The sequence below is a fragment of the Chaetomium globosum genome, genomic scaffold (genome assembly GCF_000143365.1).
Source record: "Chaetomium globosum CBS 148.51 scaffold_6 genomic scaffold, whole genome shotgun sequence".
Taxonomy (NCBI): domain Eukaryota; kingdom Fungi; phylum Ascomycota; class Sordariomycetes; order Sordariales; family Chaetomiaceae; genus Chaetomium; species Chaetomium globosum.
Window position 1 is genome coordinate 2,327,448 of NT_165981.1, and position 17,137 is coordinate 2,344,584.

At 54.9% G+C, this 17,137-nt stretch overlaps 5 protein-coding genes across 5 annotated transcripts in view; 2 read left to right on the forward strand and 3 right to left on the reverse strand.

Annotated features, from left to right (window-relative positions):
* CHGG_09071 (uncharacterized protein) overlaps window positions 1–1,505 on the reverse strand; it is a gene marked incomplete at both ends in the record, with an annotated part of 2,089 nt that extends 584 nt beyond the window's left edge. Inside the window, 6 exons of the mRNA XM_001226997.1 lie at window positions 140–258; window positions 330–593; window positions 649–711; window positions 907–1,088; window positions 1,215–1,350; window positions 1,422–1,505. Of these exons, the coding sequence (XP_001226998.1) occupies window positions 140–258; window positions 330–593; window positions 649–711; window positions 907–1,088; window positions 1,215–1,350; window positions 1,422–1,505 (848 nt within the window). The remainder of the gene's footprint in view (window positions 1–139; window positions 259–329; window positions 594–648; window positions 712–906; window positions 1,089–1,214; window positions 1,351–1,421) is intronic.
* Window positions 1,506–2,550: 1,045 nt separating this feature from the next.
* Window positions 2,551–4,260, forward strand: CHGG_09072 (uncharacterized protein; the record flags this gene model as incomplete). The annotated part of the gene is made up of 2 exons (XM_001226998.1): window positions 2,551–3,610; window positions 3,671–4,260. The coding sequence occupies 2 exons, from the start codon at window positions 2,551–2,553 to the stop codon at window positions 4,258–4,260; spliced, it is 1,650 nt and encodes a 549-aa protein (XP_001226999.1).
* A 1,233-nt stretch (window positions 4,261–5,493) lies between these two features.
* CHGG_09073 (uncharacterized protein) lies at window positions 5,494–7,079 on the forward strand (the record flags this gene model as incomplete). The annotated part of the gene is made up of 2 exons (XM_001226999.1): window positions 5,494–5,596; window positions 5,650–7,079. The coding sequence occupies 2 exons, from the start codon at window positions 5,494–5,496 to the stop codon at window positions 7,077–7,079; spliced, it is 1,533 nt and encodes a 510-aa protein (XP_001227000.1).
* A 3,351-nt stretch (window positions 7,080–10,430) lies between these two features.
* CHGG_09074 (uncharacterized protein) lies at window positions 10,431–11,099 on the reverse strand (the record flags this gene model as incomplete). Its single annotated transcript, XM_001227000.1, has 2 exons — window positions 10,431–10,919; window positions 10,995–11,099. 2 exons carry the CDS (start codon window positions 11,097–11,099, stop codon window positions 10,431–10,433), a joined length of 594 nt encoding a protein of 197 aa, XP_001227001.1.
* Window positions 11,100–14,093: 2,994 nt separating this feature from the next.
* On the reverse strand, window positions 14,094–14,285 carry CHGG_09075 (uncharacterized protein; the record flags this gene model as incomplete). Its single annotated transcript, XM_001227001.1, has 1 exon — window positions 14,094–14,285. One exon carries the CDS (start codon window positions 14,283–14,285, stop codon window positions 14,094–14,096), a length of 192 nt encoding a protein of 63 aa, XP_001227002.1.
* Between the last annotated feature and the right edge of the window lie 2,852 nt (window positions 14,286–17,137).

Genomic DNA, 17,137 nt, shown 5'->3' on the forward strand with positions numbered 1-17,137 from the left:
GCTTACATGTGGGGTTGGTCGAGGTGGAATAGGTGACGAGACCGGAGAAGCGTACGATGCTGATGATGGTGATGCTGTTTCGCCGTTGTCGTCAGTGGCGGTGTTTGAAAACTGATAATCAAATATGAAACGGACTTACACAAGACCAACGCTGAACATCATGATCAGGTAAACCTTCTTCCTTGTCCCAAGTTGGAGATTCAGCAGCTGGGGGATCGGCAATGCCAAAATCCAGACATCTGTAACGATGTTGATAGCCTTGGGGAGAAACTAGTTAGCAACGTCCCCGGAATTAAGATGAAGTGGCGTTTTTTGAAAGCACTCCTTACCGAATGAGCCCACCAGAAGGCGTTGTTATCAAAGCATACACCCTCCGCCGTCCCAGTCCAAGCAACCCAGGCGGATTCGACAGGGACGCAGGCGAGAATTGCCGCAATTGTTGTTGATACCATGAACAGGACGCAGTGGACGATTGTACCCCAACAGGCCATCTGGAACCCTGGCGCAGGGAATACATGCAAGAAGAAACACAAGACGGTGATCTTGGTTAAGATGATGGCAGGGATGTAAGATACTTGGGTAACCCATGTGTACTAGATAAGTGAGGTTAGAGTCGTTGGGTATGTACGCACATAAACTCGAACTAACCTTGACAACCTCAGTAATCTCGTCGGGCGGAAGGGTCCAGATGTCTTTACCCATCCCATGAGCCTTCACTAGGTTCATGCGTTAGCCGAGAATCAATGGTAAGGGGGTAGTATGTACGATAAGCAAGTAAAGTTTGGCTCACTGTAGAATTCACCCACATCCATAGGAATCGATGAGACCTTGAGTCAAAGATGTGAGCTGGGGCCATTCCTCACACACTTGGCGACGACAGCACCCATGTAAACCAGTATCACTCACCATTGCTAGTATTGCCCAAACATCGGCCCAATGGAACTCCTTCTTCCGAAACCCAGACTCGTAGACCCGGAGGAGGACGAAGGCGAGCGCCATGCTGCCGGTGATGGCAGTTGCTATGGGGGCGACATTACCCCTGTCGCGGACAGGCTCCTTGCAGAGCGTCGCTGTTGCATTTTTGGCAGCTGTTGTCGGGGGTGGAGGTTAGCATCCGAAAGAGAACAGAGGAATGAACCTCGATCAAAATGGCGTGGTGGTAAGGCTCAACGAGGCCGTGGTCCACAACTTCGTTCAACGGGTTCTCCACTCACCAAGCGCGTCGAACAGGGAACAAGCCCCGAGCGTGCAGGTCCCGACGTTATCCATCAACGTCAGGTCTGAGCATACACAGTCCATGTCCGTTGGGTCACACTTGGAATCCGGGAGGTATTTCACCAGGCAGTCGCTCTATCATGGGCCAATGTCAGTCAGCTCATCTGATTCCAAACCGAGACCACGGCGGTGATTTCCGGACGTACAGCGCATGCCGGCATCTCCTGGGCCCAACAACGGACAGCCAGGCCCGTGAGGGCTAGTGCCGCTGCCCATATTGTTGACCTCATGGTTGTGAAGTTGGGGGTGCTTCCGTATCGTGGGAATGACGGGACAAGACGTCAGCCATTAGAAAACGACTCTGGAGGGGCGGGCTATTTAGCATTTGCATGAAACTTCCATTCCTTTGCGAAGTAACCTCATGCCCACAGATAATGCTTGCCACTCCTCCCTGAGAGCGAGGTTCCATTGTGTCAGCAAAAGAAAGAAGTCGCCAAGAGGAAACCCCCAGTCCCGACCATTGAAGCGCCGAAGGATGATCACCACCTCCAATTTCTATCGCCCAGCTTCCATACTGAGACGTTTGCCTGCGAACATGCTGTGTAGTTCTATGTAAAAACGATGGCAAAGTTTCTTTCCGGTTCAGTTCCCTCAACAAAAGCAACAATTTCATGCCCACTCAGACGAAATATATCATTCTTTTGTGCTCTCATTCGTCCACGACGCCTCTGGGCGCTGCGGGCTTGCTTAGACGGGGAGCTGCCGAAACCCGAGTCGGAGAAGGGGGTGGGCGGCACCGGGGGGCAAGTGGATATGTATCCGCCACGGAGGATATGGCGGCTGGAGATCTGTGGAGAAGAACCATGGACTCGGGTTTCCCGCGAGCAAATGGGTTCGTCTCCAGCCCTTGTCGGGTCCATCTGCCGATGCTCGGCCCGCATGAGGCTAGCAACCCATTCGGACGGTTGGGGCCGGTTTTGGGTTAGTTGATAAAACGGCTTTTTCTTCGACCCAGCAAGGTGAAGCGGCAACACAAGTCCACTCGGAATCCGAGGGTTCGCTCTTCGCCCCCAGGCGGTATCAGTCGATCCTCATGCTGTTTTTTACGGATTTGGACTGGTCGGAGAATGAAGGTCAGGCGGGGAACGTTTCCCTCAAGAGGAAAACCTGAGGAGAGGGGAGATGGAAGGGATTTAAGGGTGACAAGGGTGCCCGCCACTTCGGGTCAGCCAGCAGCACGACAGGGTGAAACAGGCCTCATCTGTGCAGGCGCCTCTTCGATTTCGTGCTGCACTCGTATCGTTGCTCTTGCTTTTGATCGTTAACCTTGACGCCATGTCCCTAATCCCAGACGTCAAGCTCATCCTCGGTGCCGTCATCCTCCTGGCTGTCGTCCGCCTCTTTTTGGGACGCCGCTCGCCACATCCTCTCCCTCCTGGGCCCAAGCCGGCACCGCTTATCGGAAATTTGCACCAGGTGCCCAAGAGCCTCCAATGGTTTCACCTCTACCACTGGAGCAAGAAGTATGGCCCCGTGATGCACCTCAGCATGGGTGGCCAACCGTTGGTCATCTTATCGACTCACCAAGCCGCCCATGACCTGCTCAACCGACGGAGCTCCAAGTACTCGGACCGGCCGCGCATGGTGATGGCGGGTGAGCTGGTCACCAGGGGTATGCACATGCTGCTCCGCCAGTACGACGACCGGTACAGGCTACACCAGCGGATGGAGGCGCCTCTCCTGACCCTGCGATCCGCGAGCTCGTACCGGCCGCTGCAAGACATGGAGTCGCAGCAGTTGTTGTTCGATGTAGTGGGTGAACACGGAGAGACGGGCGCCAAAGGCGTGGACTTCCACCACCACTTCGAGCGCGCCATGGCCAGCTTTATCTACGCCCTCAACTACGGTTTCCGCCTGCGGACCGGGTACGAACAAGAACTTTTGGACGGCAAGCGTGTGCAGGGCGAGTTTGCGAGAACTGGCCAGGTCGGCGCCTACCTCGTCGACTCCTTCCCCTCGCTGAACTACCTGCCTAGGTTCCTCGCGCCGTGGAAAAAGGAGGCAGATGAGCTTTATGAGCTCGAGCGCCAGCTGCATGTTGGGAATTTGAACAAGGGTTTGGCCAGTCCGGGCTGGAACTTCAGCAAGCACATGAAGAAATCGCCCGAGGCTCAGGTCATGTCTGAGGAGGAGCTCGCTTTCGACCTCGGAATTCTCGCCGACGCTGGTCTTGACACGTCGACTGTGGCATTGGATTGGTTCATTGTCGCCTGGATCACCTCCGGCGGCTCGACATGGGTTCGCAAAGCGCAGGCACTTCTTGACGAGGTAGTTGGGAAGGATCGGCTACCAACGTTTGAGGACCGCCCGAAACTGGCATTGATCGATGCTATCGGTGAGTTTCTTGTGTCTTTTTTTTTTTTCTCTCTTTTGAGTTTCTCCCTTACTAACACAGCATCAGCGAGCGAAACTCTGCGCTGGCGCCCCGTCGTAGTCGGCGGCGTGCCGCACTTCACCAAGGTCGAGGACAATTACATGGGTTACCACATCCCGGCCAACTCGATCGTGCTGGCCAATGCCTTTGCCATCACGCGTGACGAGTCAGTCTTTGGCCCCGAGGTTGACGACTTCGTCCCCGAACGGTGGCTTGCCGAGGAGACTGCTAGCACCAAGTCCGAACCATCGATTGACGCTTGCGGCATGAACACGACGGCTTTGAAGGATCTTCCTCAGACTGGCTTTGGGTTCGGACGGCGCATCTGCACGGGTCGCATGATTGCACGCAACCAGCTATTCATTCAGATGGCTCGTATGCTCTGGGCGTTTGACGTTGAGGCCGGCATCGACGAGGCTACGGGTCAGCGGCCCAAGATCGATCCCATGAACTGCACCGAGGGATTCGTGACCCTACCCAAGCCGTTCAAAGCTGAAATGCGCCCGCGTGGTGATTGGGTTCGTCGTGTGGTTCAACAGGCCGGCACCACCCACGGCACTGACCACGCCGAGATATTGAACCAGGCCAGCAAGGAGAGAGAACGTTCTTAGGGAGAGTTGAGTAATAATGGTATGGTTGTTTTTTTGGTGTTCACGTGGAAGGCCAAGAGGGGAAAGATGAGGAAGGGGGGACGCGGTGGGGAAAGCCCCGTGGAACGGAATAGAATGGCGGATTCAATGGTTCCTGCTTGACAGATTAATCGGGACAGAGTGGAAAGGGCGACCCCGCTGAGGTCCTCAGCAAACGACTTGTTGAAGGAAGAGTGGATACTAAACAGTTGGCTCATGCGCTCAGGTGGGGGGTTAATACAGGGCCGAATTGCAGGAATCGATAAACAAAAAAAAAAGAAAAGAAAACTAGTTAGAGACACCAAGTCCAGCCTACCCGTAACCCCCACGCCGTCGTCGTCGCCAGCTCTTGTTCTCAAATCGACAATACAGCCAAAATCAAATGACCATGGCTTCAAAGAGCCTGGCAGACCATGATCCCTTGACTAATTAGTCGATCTGCCATGTTCTTTTGAATTTCTGCCTGAGACAAACACCGAAATCCTGTCAATCGCACCGCCCGCTTTAAAATGCCTCCCCCCCGGGACTTGGCATCACCGGCGCTTTTCGACTTCTTGGCTCCCGGACATGTTGTCCTTTTCCGTCCAAAGCACGACGGTCCGCAGTTCGAGAGGCACTGCAAGATCAACTCCAGCAAATCTATAAATTTAAACGCCCCAACGGTGAGCATGCGCCACGCACCGCCTCCAGAGAGGCACAGAAGCAATGTATGGAGCCCGAGATAACTAGGCAGATTGATGTTGATCAACGGCAAATCAAGCCGGCATTGGCGTGTTTGCGACGAAAGGTGCCCGAAAGGAACAAATCCTGGGGCTCCCCGCTGCCGCTCACTGGTGCCAGGCCTCGGGCAAGATCCACCCATCACATGCAAGCACGGGTCTATTCCCAGTACAGAACATAGTCCCGGAGCTGCAGCTGAAGCGCTGCGGCCTGGCCCGGCGCAAGGCTGCGTTCAGGTCTTGATCCGGGCTGCGCTGAGGGCGAGTACGGGAGGATGGGAGGATGGTAAAGAAATCAAAAACCCGGCACCCTTCATCATGAAAAGAGGGGGGGATGAGGTAACTTGTAAAGGAAAGCCGCGGCTTTCACACGGCCGACTTGCTTGTCAACCTTCGGCCTGAACCAGCAACGCCATCGAAACACCTCAAAGGCTCGACTCAGAGTTGGCATTGGGCATCTACTTTGAAACCGGCGATAAACTCAACACGAACAAGTATGGCACGCTCCGGCGGCCGGAGGGTGGGGAAACCGACGACGGAGATTGACTATAGCGCGCTAGAGGACCAAGAGTACCGTTATTATGGTGCGTCAGGTCATGGTAAGCACCTTGTCAACCCATAAAGATCAGGGCAGCAGGCTGATCTCTCCCAGAGGCTCAAGCCAACTCCGCCAGGTGCAGGCGTGGCATCGAGCTCTCAGACTTCGTGCGAAATTGGACATTCCTCAAGTATCTTCTCCTAGGCCTCCTCGGGACAGGTCTTGTAGCGGCGGTTTTCTTCCTCGCCGTTGCTATGGCCATCATCGTCCGGTCGGTAACAGCCGACAACACCAGCTTCGACCCAAGCCATCCCGACTTCGCTCTGTACAAGAACAGCCGTTTCAAAGAGTGCTACAGCCTTACACCCGATACCCAGAACTGCACTGCCATCCGGGCCGGTCTCGATGCGCACTCGACCCGTCTTTCCAGCGAGTTCGGCTACGTCGACAACACGGCAGGCTGGGCAGCCTATACCTCGGCCGAGCAAAGTGCACACCCCCCCATCTACGATTGGTGCCAGATCGTAAGCTGCTTTAACGGCTTTAAAATCATACCATCCGAAGCACGCCCGTCGGCCACTATCCTACCCGACATCGTCTGCTGGTGGATCGTCATAGCCACCTCCGTCAGCGCGCTATTTCACGCTGGAAAGCAGCTCTGGTATGCCTACAAGCCCGAGAGCGAACCCTGCAAGGCACGGCGCGACATATCATGGCTCGACTGGATCTTCATCGCGTATGACCTGGGCGGCCCCATCCTATTCTGGTGGATATCGTTCGGCCTGTTCGCTGCCAACCCGGCCCAGTCAGCCACCATTGCCCTCACGGCCTGGGTGGCGGCGTGGAAGCTCGGGTACATCACCAAATACCACCCCTACTCGTGCGCCCTCGAATACCACCCCAAGGCTAAGCTCTGGATCCCCCGCTTCTTCAATCTCATGGCGCTCCTCCAATGGGCCGGCGGTGTGTACATCATGGTCGTCTACCTGGGTGACCTGAGCAGCAAGGGCTCGACGCTGACCAGCTACGACTGCCTCGAGTCCGCGGTGGGGGCCGCGCCGGGGTCCAGCCCGTGCTCGGCCGCCGACCTCTGCTCCAAGGCCCTGCTCTTCCGGAACGACGACTTCCGCTACCCAGACACCTTCCAGGTCGGCGGCCGGTACACCCTGCTGGCCTTCTTCTGGACGTGGACCCTGATGGCCGTCATGCCCTTCGTCTTCATGCTCATCGGCTGGCTGGGCAGCAAGCTGGCCGGCGACTCGGCCGAGCGGATGAAGGAGGACGCCCGCTACCTGTGGCGCGTCGTCAACCTGGGCCCGCACTTCTACATCGCCTTGGCTACTTTTATATGCATCGGCTTCAGCACTGGCTACGCCGTCCACATGCTGCAGACGTGGGACGACACCCGCAACAGGGAGGGGCCGTTTAGGTTTCATCAGGAGTGCAATGCCGTACATGTCGCGTTGAGTCCGTGGAGGAACTTTTTGGATCTGAGCGAGTATTCCAGGGCGTATAGGATTGTGAAGATGGTGTTTGTGGCTTGATGTTGTTATTCATGATGATTGATGTTGATTTATGATAGAATGTCTAGTTGGTAGAATGATTCAATGGGTTTACATGATTTAGAAGTGTTTGTGTAGCGAGAAAAGGGGGTGAATCCGGGTACCCTAGCCTTGAAGTCGTCGGTGTTGCAGGTGACATCTATCAATGTCTAGCAGTAGCTATTCTTTTGGCACCAAGGAAACGCCAACTATGTCTACGGCGGTTTGCTAGTATGACGCTGGCTCTGGTTATGCCCGAGAAGGGGGCCTTTTTACAGACACTGGACTCCAGTCAATTTGCGAAGCCTTCCATACATGTACGTGTCACAGTCTCTATAGAGTGTTGTTTATCCTGAGTTCAGTGAAACTTGTGCTAAGTACCTTGGGAATAGTGATCTTGTCATATAAATAACTAGCTATGATCTGGTTTGAATACATTTCCAAAACAACGCAAGATTTGATAGCACGAGAAAATAGCATAGTTACCAGATAAAGCAAGAAGTATCCCTGCTAACACCCAAGAAGTACGTTCGAATGTCCAAGCCCGCCACACGCCACTACCCGTAGGTGCAGAATGAGGATTGTAGCATACATAGGTAGAGGAAAGAAAAGTTGAACTCATCAAATCCCAACTTGCCGTGTTACTGATTCTTTGACTGAGATTGCGTTCAGTCCACAGGGTTGGCCTGGTCCTGATATGAGGTAGACATGGCATAAGTACTTACCTTTGCTATTCAAGACATATGCCCTTACTTCTAGTTAGGACTCGGGAACTGTCTTGGATTCCCTGGCACTGGAGGAAGACTTGCGGACCAGGGGCAAAGTTAATAAACCTCTCGGAAGTGAAATGATCAAGATGGCTTAAAGGCTTTCTTGTCTCAAAGTATTCAAACTCGTTTGTATTTCGATGACAAGGCTGGATAAAACGAACCTAACGATTAGGTGCCACAAGACCAGAACGCTTGTTAACGTATGCTGGAAAGCCATCTTCACTTGGACACCGCTGGAACTCGCTGAGCCTTACCCGAAGATTTTGGTTTACCTCCGCCAAATCAACCTTTAGGTACTTATCCCCAGCTTCAACCCTACCCTCGCAAGTTTAAGGCCACCGTGACCGATGCATCTATGTCTTTCTTTTCTCTTTTTTTTTCCCTTTTTTTTATTAGGGTTAGTTATCACTATAGTATCACTGTAATACCTGCTCCCCTCCACTCAATTACTTGGCCGTTGACTTCGATTCAGACATGTGCTAATACTATTGTTTGAGTGTAACAGAGGGGAGTTCATGTTCCAAGCCTCTGAGCATTGCGCAAGCCCAACCCTGCAGTGGTCCGTCCCAGCGCTGGCTGGCATGCAGCGAACTTTTTGAATTCCGACATCGTCGCTCACCAAATCCGCTTGTCCAGTCGAGGACCCTGGTCGGCAACTTCGGGCCGCGTCGTTCAGTTATAGGCAAGGACTGACGCCGACAAACCAATGATTGGATTGATGAGGTCTCATGACGAGCCGGGGGAGAAGAAAAGTGGAAGGTTGGCGTGAACGACAAGTCCGTGCGAGATCATTGATGTGGCAGGACCCAGACAGCGCTGGGGTTCGCAACTGCCAGTCTGCCACCTACAAGTGCCGGTGACAATGGAAGCGAATTGACGAGCAGGGGAAAGGAGCGGAAGGACCAGGCCAGATCGGCAGGGTCCGCGAGTTGACACCAAACAATTCCCCCTCTCCTCCCGATTATTCGTACGCCTCTCCACAATAAAAAAATTCTGCTCGATCAGCCGCAAAACTCCTCCAGAAGCGCACAATGGCACGATGGTACGATGGTGCGAAAATGGTGTGGAGTGACAGGCCCGGCTAGGCTTCGGTCGCTGCAATTCTGCAGTTCGAGGCCGTCTGCGCTTTGAAGTCTTAGCAGGCAAATTATAGCTATCGATACGATGTGGGCGAATCCCTCCACGATCCGAAGCAACGAGACCGCGGGGGATGGAGTCGGAGCCTGCGGACCTCCAAAACCCGTCACAGAACGAGGATGCTTCCACCCCCCCCTTCGAAGTTCTAACGCGGCCTGCCGACACGCATTCTCCCCTCTCTTTGTTCTCCTCTGCGGCTTCGGGCCCTGCACTGATGATGCCAGATCCCATGGCCGATCCAATTGACACTCTGCACGCCAAGCCGGTCTCACTCTGCCCCGCTGACAGATGAGGCCGCGTGAATGAGGACACACACATCCCGTTCGATTGCGATACCGTTGCGTTGCGGAGACCTGGCCGCTTCTCAAGAGGCCCGGTGGAGTTCGGCATCTTGATGAGTGCCTGCATACGCGAACTCCCAGACTGGACGTTGGCACCTTGCAGAGACGCAGTCAACCGTTAGACCATCCCGGAAGCGGACACCTGCACCCTCCAAATCGGGATGTCTGCTCGTTGGACCCGTCCCAACTGGGCTCGCAGGGCTCGCAAAGGAACAGTTGCACCACCTGTACCAGCTATTTGCCCACGATGTCACAGCGGAATACAGCAGCGCGTGGCCGAGACTCTCGACAGGTTAGCAAGGTCAGACAATCACTGATTGCTGCTCCCTTTCTGCTAGCCATGCGGCCGTGACTGCGACCCCAGCAGAGGGAACAAGCACACGCGAGCGAGGGCAGGGCCCAGGACCTTGTCGACCTTCAGCTCAACACCATCTCGCTTCAGACGACCAGCGTGCATTCCACCTTCTTAGTTCGGCAATCGAGATGCGGGAGGGCGACCCGGCCAGCCAATCGAATGAGACGGAGCAAACCGCAAATGCGCTCACTACGCCATCGATATTGGGCACCGCCCTTGTGGCACACCCTCTGCTCGAGGGGCCCAGGCGGGGTGGTGGCCAAGGACGCAACGCAAACCTGGATCCTTCGCTTTCCACGCGGCCCGCCTTGCTTTGGGACACACCCACACTCCCGTGGCCGTGAATCTCCAACAGCCTCGCCAGCCGACTCCGACCGGCCCGGCAATGTGGCCACTTCTCCGCACCGCCGGCCAGCTTTCCCCTCATCTCGTCAACCCCGCTGGAAGCTGTTCTGCATCGTGATGCGCCATCTCCAACTCATGCCAGTACAAGAACCTCCTGCTGCAGCGCCCTCTTTCGTACCCCTCAGTTTCATCTATCTAACTAGCCCGTTTTTGTCAGAGCCGGCGCATGGAATGCCCCCATCTGACTTGGGACAGCGGGACCTGCTGCTAAATTGGGTCCAGAGCCAGAATAGCATCACCATCTTTCTCCCTGCAATCGATAGTGGGAGTGGAACGAGATTCGGTAACGGCCATTGCAACGGCGGGCAAGGGGGTGGAAAGGCGATGCCACCTCCTAACAAGGGAGTCAGGGGTCCAGCCTTCCACTTTGACATTCCCGTGAGCCGTCGTGACATCGCGCCGAACATGCAACGAAGCCAATCACAGCTGCCGGACACACCCCCAAATCGCCAAGGGCCAGTCTCATCAGTCCACCGAGTCCCATCTGACCCGTTTTGTTGCAGGACCGATGAGGCCGGAGAGAGCTCACCGCGTGATGAGGATGCATGCGCGGGCAGCAAGCCCGCGCCTCTTCCAATGAAGCCTGTGTTGATTTGATTAGATTGCGGGCTCTCAACATGGCAACATCTTGGTTCCCTGCCAGCGGACGGCGCTCTCTCATCACGGGTACCAACACGGATCTTGGACAACGCACCAGGAGCGAGGGAGCAAGGAGCAAGGGTCGGCTCTCAAAACCGTTGCGACGTCCAGCTGCTGCACCTTTCCAGGTTCTGATCACCCCCAGTTCGGTACCGGAATCGATCGCACCACCCACTCCTGCGCTGTGGTCCGAGCCCTGTGCAAGTGGCCGTCTCCCAAGATCCTGCATCCTGAGGTTCTGAAGTGACTAGCGTCGTGTTAACTCACTAACGTTAGCCTGGTTGTCAACTCGGTCCTTCATGTTACCGAGGCAGCCTGGTTCCTTCGCCCTCTTCTCCAACGGCCTTGGCGGCCCCGGCTGCATTCGTCCCATCATGATGTCAGCCATCTGTTCTCGCACCCGCCTCCAGCTTTTGATTCTGATCGGCTTGTCGATCAGCGACAACGTGGTCTCGGCTGGCCGGCAATTGTTGATGTTGTGACGAGGTGACCTGCAACACGTGCGTGCTGTGACTGATTACGCCGATCGTTCCAGCCATCAAGACTTCTGCGGCGTGGTTGGGGGCTGATATCGCGATGATATCATTTGGGCTGATCGCTGAGTTCATTCACGATGAATGCGACTCTTCTTTTATCCCAGTCTTCCGACGATGGGGAATGATCTGCTGTTGGCAAGGGCCCAAACTTCAATCTGAGGACAAACGGAGAGGCCAGTCTAGCGATCAATCCCTTGAGAGACGTGGCCCACCGTTAGTTTTCGGTGGTTACTTTGTAGGGCTGAGACAACATCAACGGCGGACCATTCTTCATGGGTGCAATCTCTAGTGAGTTACGCCCAGGGCTACTTCGAAACCGTTCATACACTACTTCCAAAACCAGAACATCGCTTATTGTGTATCAAGGCGAGATTCGGAAAATAGCGATGCAAAAATAAATGAGCTGCATAATTTGTGAACAAACAGTCAGCCCTTCATAATACTATACCGCGATACTACATATAACTTCAAAGTTCCCTTTGGAGGTCTGCACCGTGCAGAAGCAAGTAGCAGCCGACCCGTACCGATCCCGAGCCCTGCCGTCCACACCACTGGCGACGAGCAGGGCAGGCGGGATGGCACACACACTCGCACACCACGCCTCTGTGACTGCATCGAATCTCAACAGATTTAGCAACGACCGCCGCAACCAGAATCCTGATAATCCCATTTTAATCTAACCCGGGGCTTACCAACAGGCCCTGGAAAATCCCCTGGGAGGGTAACACCCACAGGCAAGACGCCAATAGGAATGGAGCATATTTTGAAATTGAATCAGCCAATACCGAACCGGTGAGCCTTCCCCGTCTCCAATCACGGCTGACAACGTCTCGGCACGGGCAGGTTTGTGCCGCGCGTGCGACACAAGCAGGACAAGGCATGACGAGACATATTTATGTATGTACTGTGTAAGAAAATACACATCAACGTGTTGGGGGCCAAGTCCGTCGGGGATGCGGTTGGGTCATGCCGGTTTCAACTTTCGGGAGTGTGGAAATGATGGTGGGCGGATTTCAAGCGAAACGTCTGGACTCGAGGAGACAGGCGAAAGAAAGAAAGAATCCCCCGATATCTCTCGCGTACGCTAGTACTCAAATCAACCGCGTCTATTTCTCTAGAGCGGCATATCCAAACGGAGAAAACACCGATAGGGCAGGAAGGGAAGAATAGTCAACAATGGTAGCGAGACGACCAAATCGAGCAACCATGGATCTCAAACCAACACTTCAATGCCCTTCCCGTCGTCGAATTCAGATAGCCGGTCCCTACCTAAGGCGCATGCAAGCACCCCAAAACAGACCAACTCGACATACTGTGTAGTATAGTATGCTTAGAAACCAACGCTTGGAAAACAACACGTGGAGGAAGACGCAAGTACGTTACACCCACAATCTGTCCAGAACGACTACGCAGTCTATGCTTTGCATCCACCCCTTCCCGGTCGCCGCACCTGAAACATGCAGACGTGTGTGTCGCAGTCGAGATGCACTTGTCCGAATCAGTGCCTATAGGGCAGGCCGATATCAATATCCAGATTTCGGCAGTGTCGAGAAAACAAGAGTCTCGAGAGAACAAAAGAGACGAGTGGAGATCGATATCCACAACGGAGAAAATCAATCAACACGATCTCTTGGGACATGCGGAGAAATGCTACCATCATTACTGAACACCAGGTCTTTGCCTCCCCCGGTTGTCCAGGTTTCCCCGGGTTGGGTTGACAGATGACATCCTGCCCGTTCAAAACCACCGCCGGTTCCATGCCCGGCAAGTCCGGGCGGAGAAAAAAAAAAGGCCAAAAAAAAAAAGAAACAGACGGAAGCGGCAACATTGTCGATTGCGGAGACGGCAGCAGGCCGCGCCGAACCAACTAGACCAGCCTGGCCAGCCTGGCCAGCGCCTCTTCTTCCCCCCTCCGTCAAACGCGGGAGAGGGTGCGCCGGAGAGGATCAGAGTTTGGGCGAGGTGGAACTGTGGACGGACGGGCTGCAACGTGCCGTTGGACCAGGTTCGGCGTGGTTGAACGATGCTCTTAATGGCCGTCAGTTATATGTGAGTCGCCGAGCGGTCGAGATTCCGGGGGTTACAATGACGGTTCCGCCGGAGATCCCCCCAAGTTCGCAAGGCAAAACAAACAACCGATTCAGTGCAGAGTTTTTGGGTGGTGACTGAGAGAGTCTGGCTCTCCCAGTTTCTGGTTCTCGGGAAGGACATGATTGAAACTCATTAGGAGACAGCCAAACCCCGGACAACTGCCGGTATCGAAGCACAGACTACAACTTTCAACCCGGTTGTTACCCGCGACCGCAACCTGGGTGTATGTCAACATAAGTTGCCTTTGCAGTTGCATTTAAACCGTTTCTTTGATTCTTAGGTACGCGTGTTCCTGCTTCTGCTGCGGGTTCCTAGGAGGGGATACTGCATGTTGCAGGAGGGGTGCAGGATAACCGAGTTATGTTCCTGCGGGATTAGAATCGATGCACCTAGTCGGCGATTATTTCACGCTTGCCGGGGAGCGCCACAGAAAATTAAAGGTTGTGCAGTGTGGACAATGTGGAAAAGAGAGAAAATGGCAGCAAGAGGGGGAAGGGGCAGAACGGCCAGAGAGCTAAAGGGGACTCCAGCTTCTTCTCACTTAGCTGCCTAAGCATAAGTTTCGTCCGCAACATCAACGGCTGCTTGTCTGCGAGACAAACCGTTAGGGGAGTGGATAGACATCGGCACCGGTCTCGGAACCGCACACACAGCCGGGCCATTCGGGGAAGACCGCATTCCCCGAAAGAGCCGGCTCCGGATTCAAGGCTGTGCCACCGCACAGGGGAGGGGATCCGGTGAAGCTACACTAAGCCCGGGTTCGGGCTAAACTGGCCCGATGACGGGGCTGAACGACAGGACCTTCCTTCTTGAGAATGTGGCGTCTGGCTCGGCGTCTGATTAAGGTTCCGGGCTTGTCTCTTGATGGCCCCTTGGCCGGCATGGGAGGCTACGCCGACGTTGCGACAGGCGTGGAGGGCCTTGAGATCTGGCATTTTGCCTCGCTGCACGGCTCGCATCATGCCAGATCCACAGAGGAGCGAAGGACCCTGGGGTCCCTGAGCGCTTTTTGAGGAGGCGGAAAGACATGCTGGGGATAATACTAAGAATTGCCGGGCCTGCGACGTTTCCAAGATGTATCTGGTGGGCCGAAGAGGCTCTTCTGGCGGCGAAGGACCCGGCCATTAGGGCGTGCTCTTTTCCTCGCGAAGAAAAGGAGCCTCACCAAATCTGCGTTATATTGAACTGCAGGCCCAGTCGCCCATTTCATTTATACCGTGATATTTTTGGCGCTTTCGGCAAGGGGCGACCGGGTCACTTCGACCTTCCCGCCGCGGAACGTAAATTAGTTCTCAGTGCGGTGCTGAACACAAAGATATTGCTCAGCATGCTGGACGGCAGCGGATTGAAGCGCGCGAGTTGCTTCCCGGATTCGCCGTGTGGGTTTTGTATTGCCGGGCTCGAGCCATGCGGGCGGGTTTATTTGCCCCATAAGCAATTTGGAATGCTCGAGACGAGGGTAGGGAGGAGCGGAGGGCCTATTTCGTGCAGACGCCTTACCATTACCCGGGCCCGGGTGTGCTCTGGATGTAACCTTGGATGTTGGCGGATCTTCGACGGTCTGGAAGCGCTGCGACCTCGATATACACCGTATTCACTTTTACCGGTCGCTTTCAAAACACATGCATGGAGTAAACAGACTAGCTTTTAGGCAAGGGCCCTGCGAGGGCTCGATCGATGGCGATGGGTAAGTGTCTCAGGACACAGAGAGCGGGTCGCCAGTTGTCAACGACAGCCGTCGGCTTGGCTGCGGGCTGTTGTTGCATCAACGTTGAAGACTTGGAGTAGCGAGGGGCCTCCGAGCAGCGACCGAGAAGCATCATACAAAACGGCCGTCCGGGAGGGAGGCATGCCGCGGTGCGGCAGCCGAAAATCCCGGGGCCAGTAGGAGTGAAAATGATGGCGTACCCGACCACTAGCCGGCATATGGTCGTCGTTGGAGACTGAAACGCATGGGTGTCCGGGGATTAGGTCGGGAGCTAGATTTAGAAGCCTTCTAGACGTATTTTGATCCGCGATCTGAAACGCCGGTGACAATGGAGTCCGATGTGGGATAGCGGTGCCTGCGCACCTGCGGTCTGCAGAGCGTGCAGAGCGCCGTGTTGCGATGCTGCCCAGCCCTCGATATGAGGTTGCACTCTGGATCGGACAATGCTGCGGGTTGACGAAGCTCGAAAAAGGCGCTAGCCAGTCGGAACTAAATTCCCCGCTGGAAGTGTCATCGCCCGCCCTAACGCACCCTAGAGGACTCGGGGTTGGTGCTGAAAGATATCACCTATGAGCAGTCGTGGCAGTCCTCTCCTGGTTCGAGCGAGCGTTGAGCCTCGGAAAAGCGGGTGAGCGAGGGTCGCATAGGGCTTAATACACCCGTTATAAGGACATGGGGTTAGGGGTTTTGGTTCGACTCTGGCCGGGTTCTCCGCTTTCTAGGCTCTTTTTGGCGAGGTAGGACGTTTTCGCGTCTGGATTGAGCGAGAACATGCAGGAGCTCGTCCAGTCGGAAAGATATCCTTCTGCATCTTGTTCACACCAGAGGCTGCGAGTGAGCACCCCAGTGAGTCGACATGCAGCGAAACGGAGAAAACAGGCGCAGGAGGGTACGGACGGCAACCTGTCTCCCTTCATGAGGTGGCATCCTGTCCGAGAAGTATACGCTGGGTTTGGTCATGGGGCATCATCTCCGAATGCATGAGTCGTCGACACAGCCTTGCACTATCACTGCGTTGGAGTTGGACATAAACTTCTCGGTTCAAGCCCCTCTCAATGATGGAGCTGGTCGAGAGGAAGTGCATCTTGGCACCCAAACGTTTACGGTCCGTATAACTGGGGATAGTTCTTGGTGGTGCGTGGAATGGGAGGCTCTACCGTCAGCAAGTGCAGCGGAATATGATTTCGCGGCAAGACACCAGGGATCCTTCGATCTCGAGAGGCCCGAGAGCGAACAGGGATCGAGGCGTAACCGCTTTCGCAGGGCTGCGTCCCAACGGCCGGCCACTTCACTGTCATCTTGTCACAAGACGACTGCAGAGTTGGTGTCACGTTTTGGACGGTGTGAACTGTGACGTTCGCTTGCTCGGAAGTATCCGAGTTCCAAGTCGTTCGGTCTGTGAAAAGTTCGATACCTGCTGAGTCACGGAGACGTCTCTCGCAGCCCAGCGGTTGCTTCAGCCATCAACGGCGCGTCATTAACAAGCCGACAAGAGCCCTGTAGCGGTGGCTAAACACAGTTGACAACAATACCAGGTTCATACCGCTCGCTTTTCCGGTACCGGACGGGAAGAGGCGAGACAAGCAGTCGTCGTCAGGGTTGGCGAGCCTGGGAATTAATTGCTCACTCTCGTATCATGCGGGTGACTGAGGTTCAGGGTCTGGGGGCGAAAACACTTTGCTCATGTTTTGTTTTGTGGTTATCGAACTGCCGGGGAGTGAATCGTAACGGCCCCGATCTGCAGGGAGCCGTTCTGTGTCAACCAGTCAACCACCACGGCTTTTCAAGTTCCGCGATCCGCCCAACTCCTCAAAGGAGAGAAAAAAAAAGCCAATTTCCGTGGTCGGGATGACCGTTTGTCGAGGGTGGAGTCGATTGTTTTTTAGTGTCGATTCATCAATGTCGTTAATCACACGAGCGAACGAGAACCGGGAGGGAGCGGCAGGTTGCCGATTGGGGTCTCGGAAGCTAGTGCTTATTGGGGGTTGTTGTAATCGGCGGGAGTAATTCAGGAAATTGCATTGCGGAGGATGGACATGTGAAGTTCAACAAGAGGGAACTTGCTTGGAAGTTTCCACA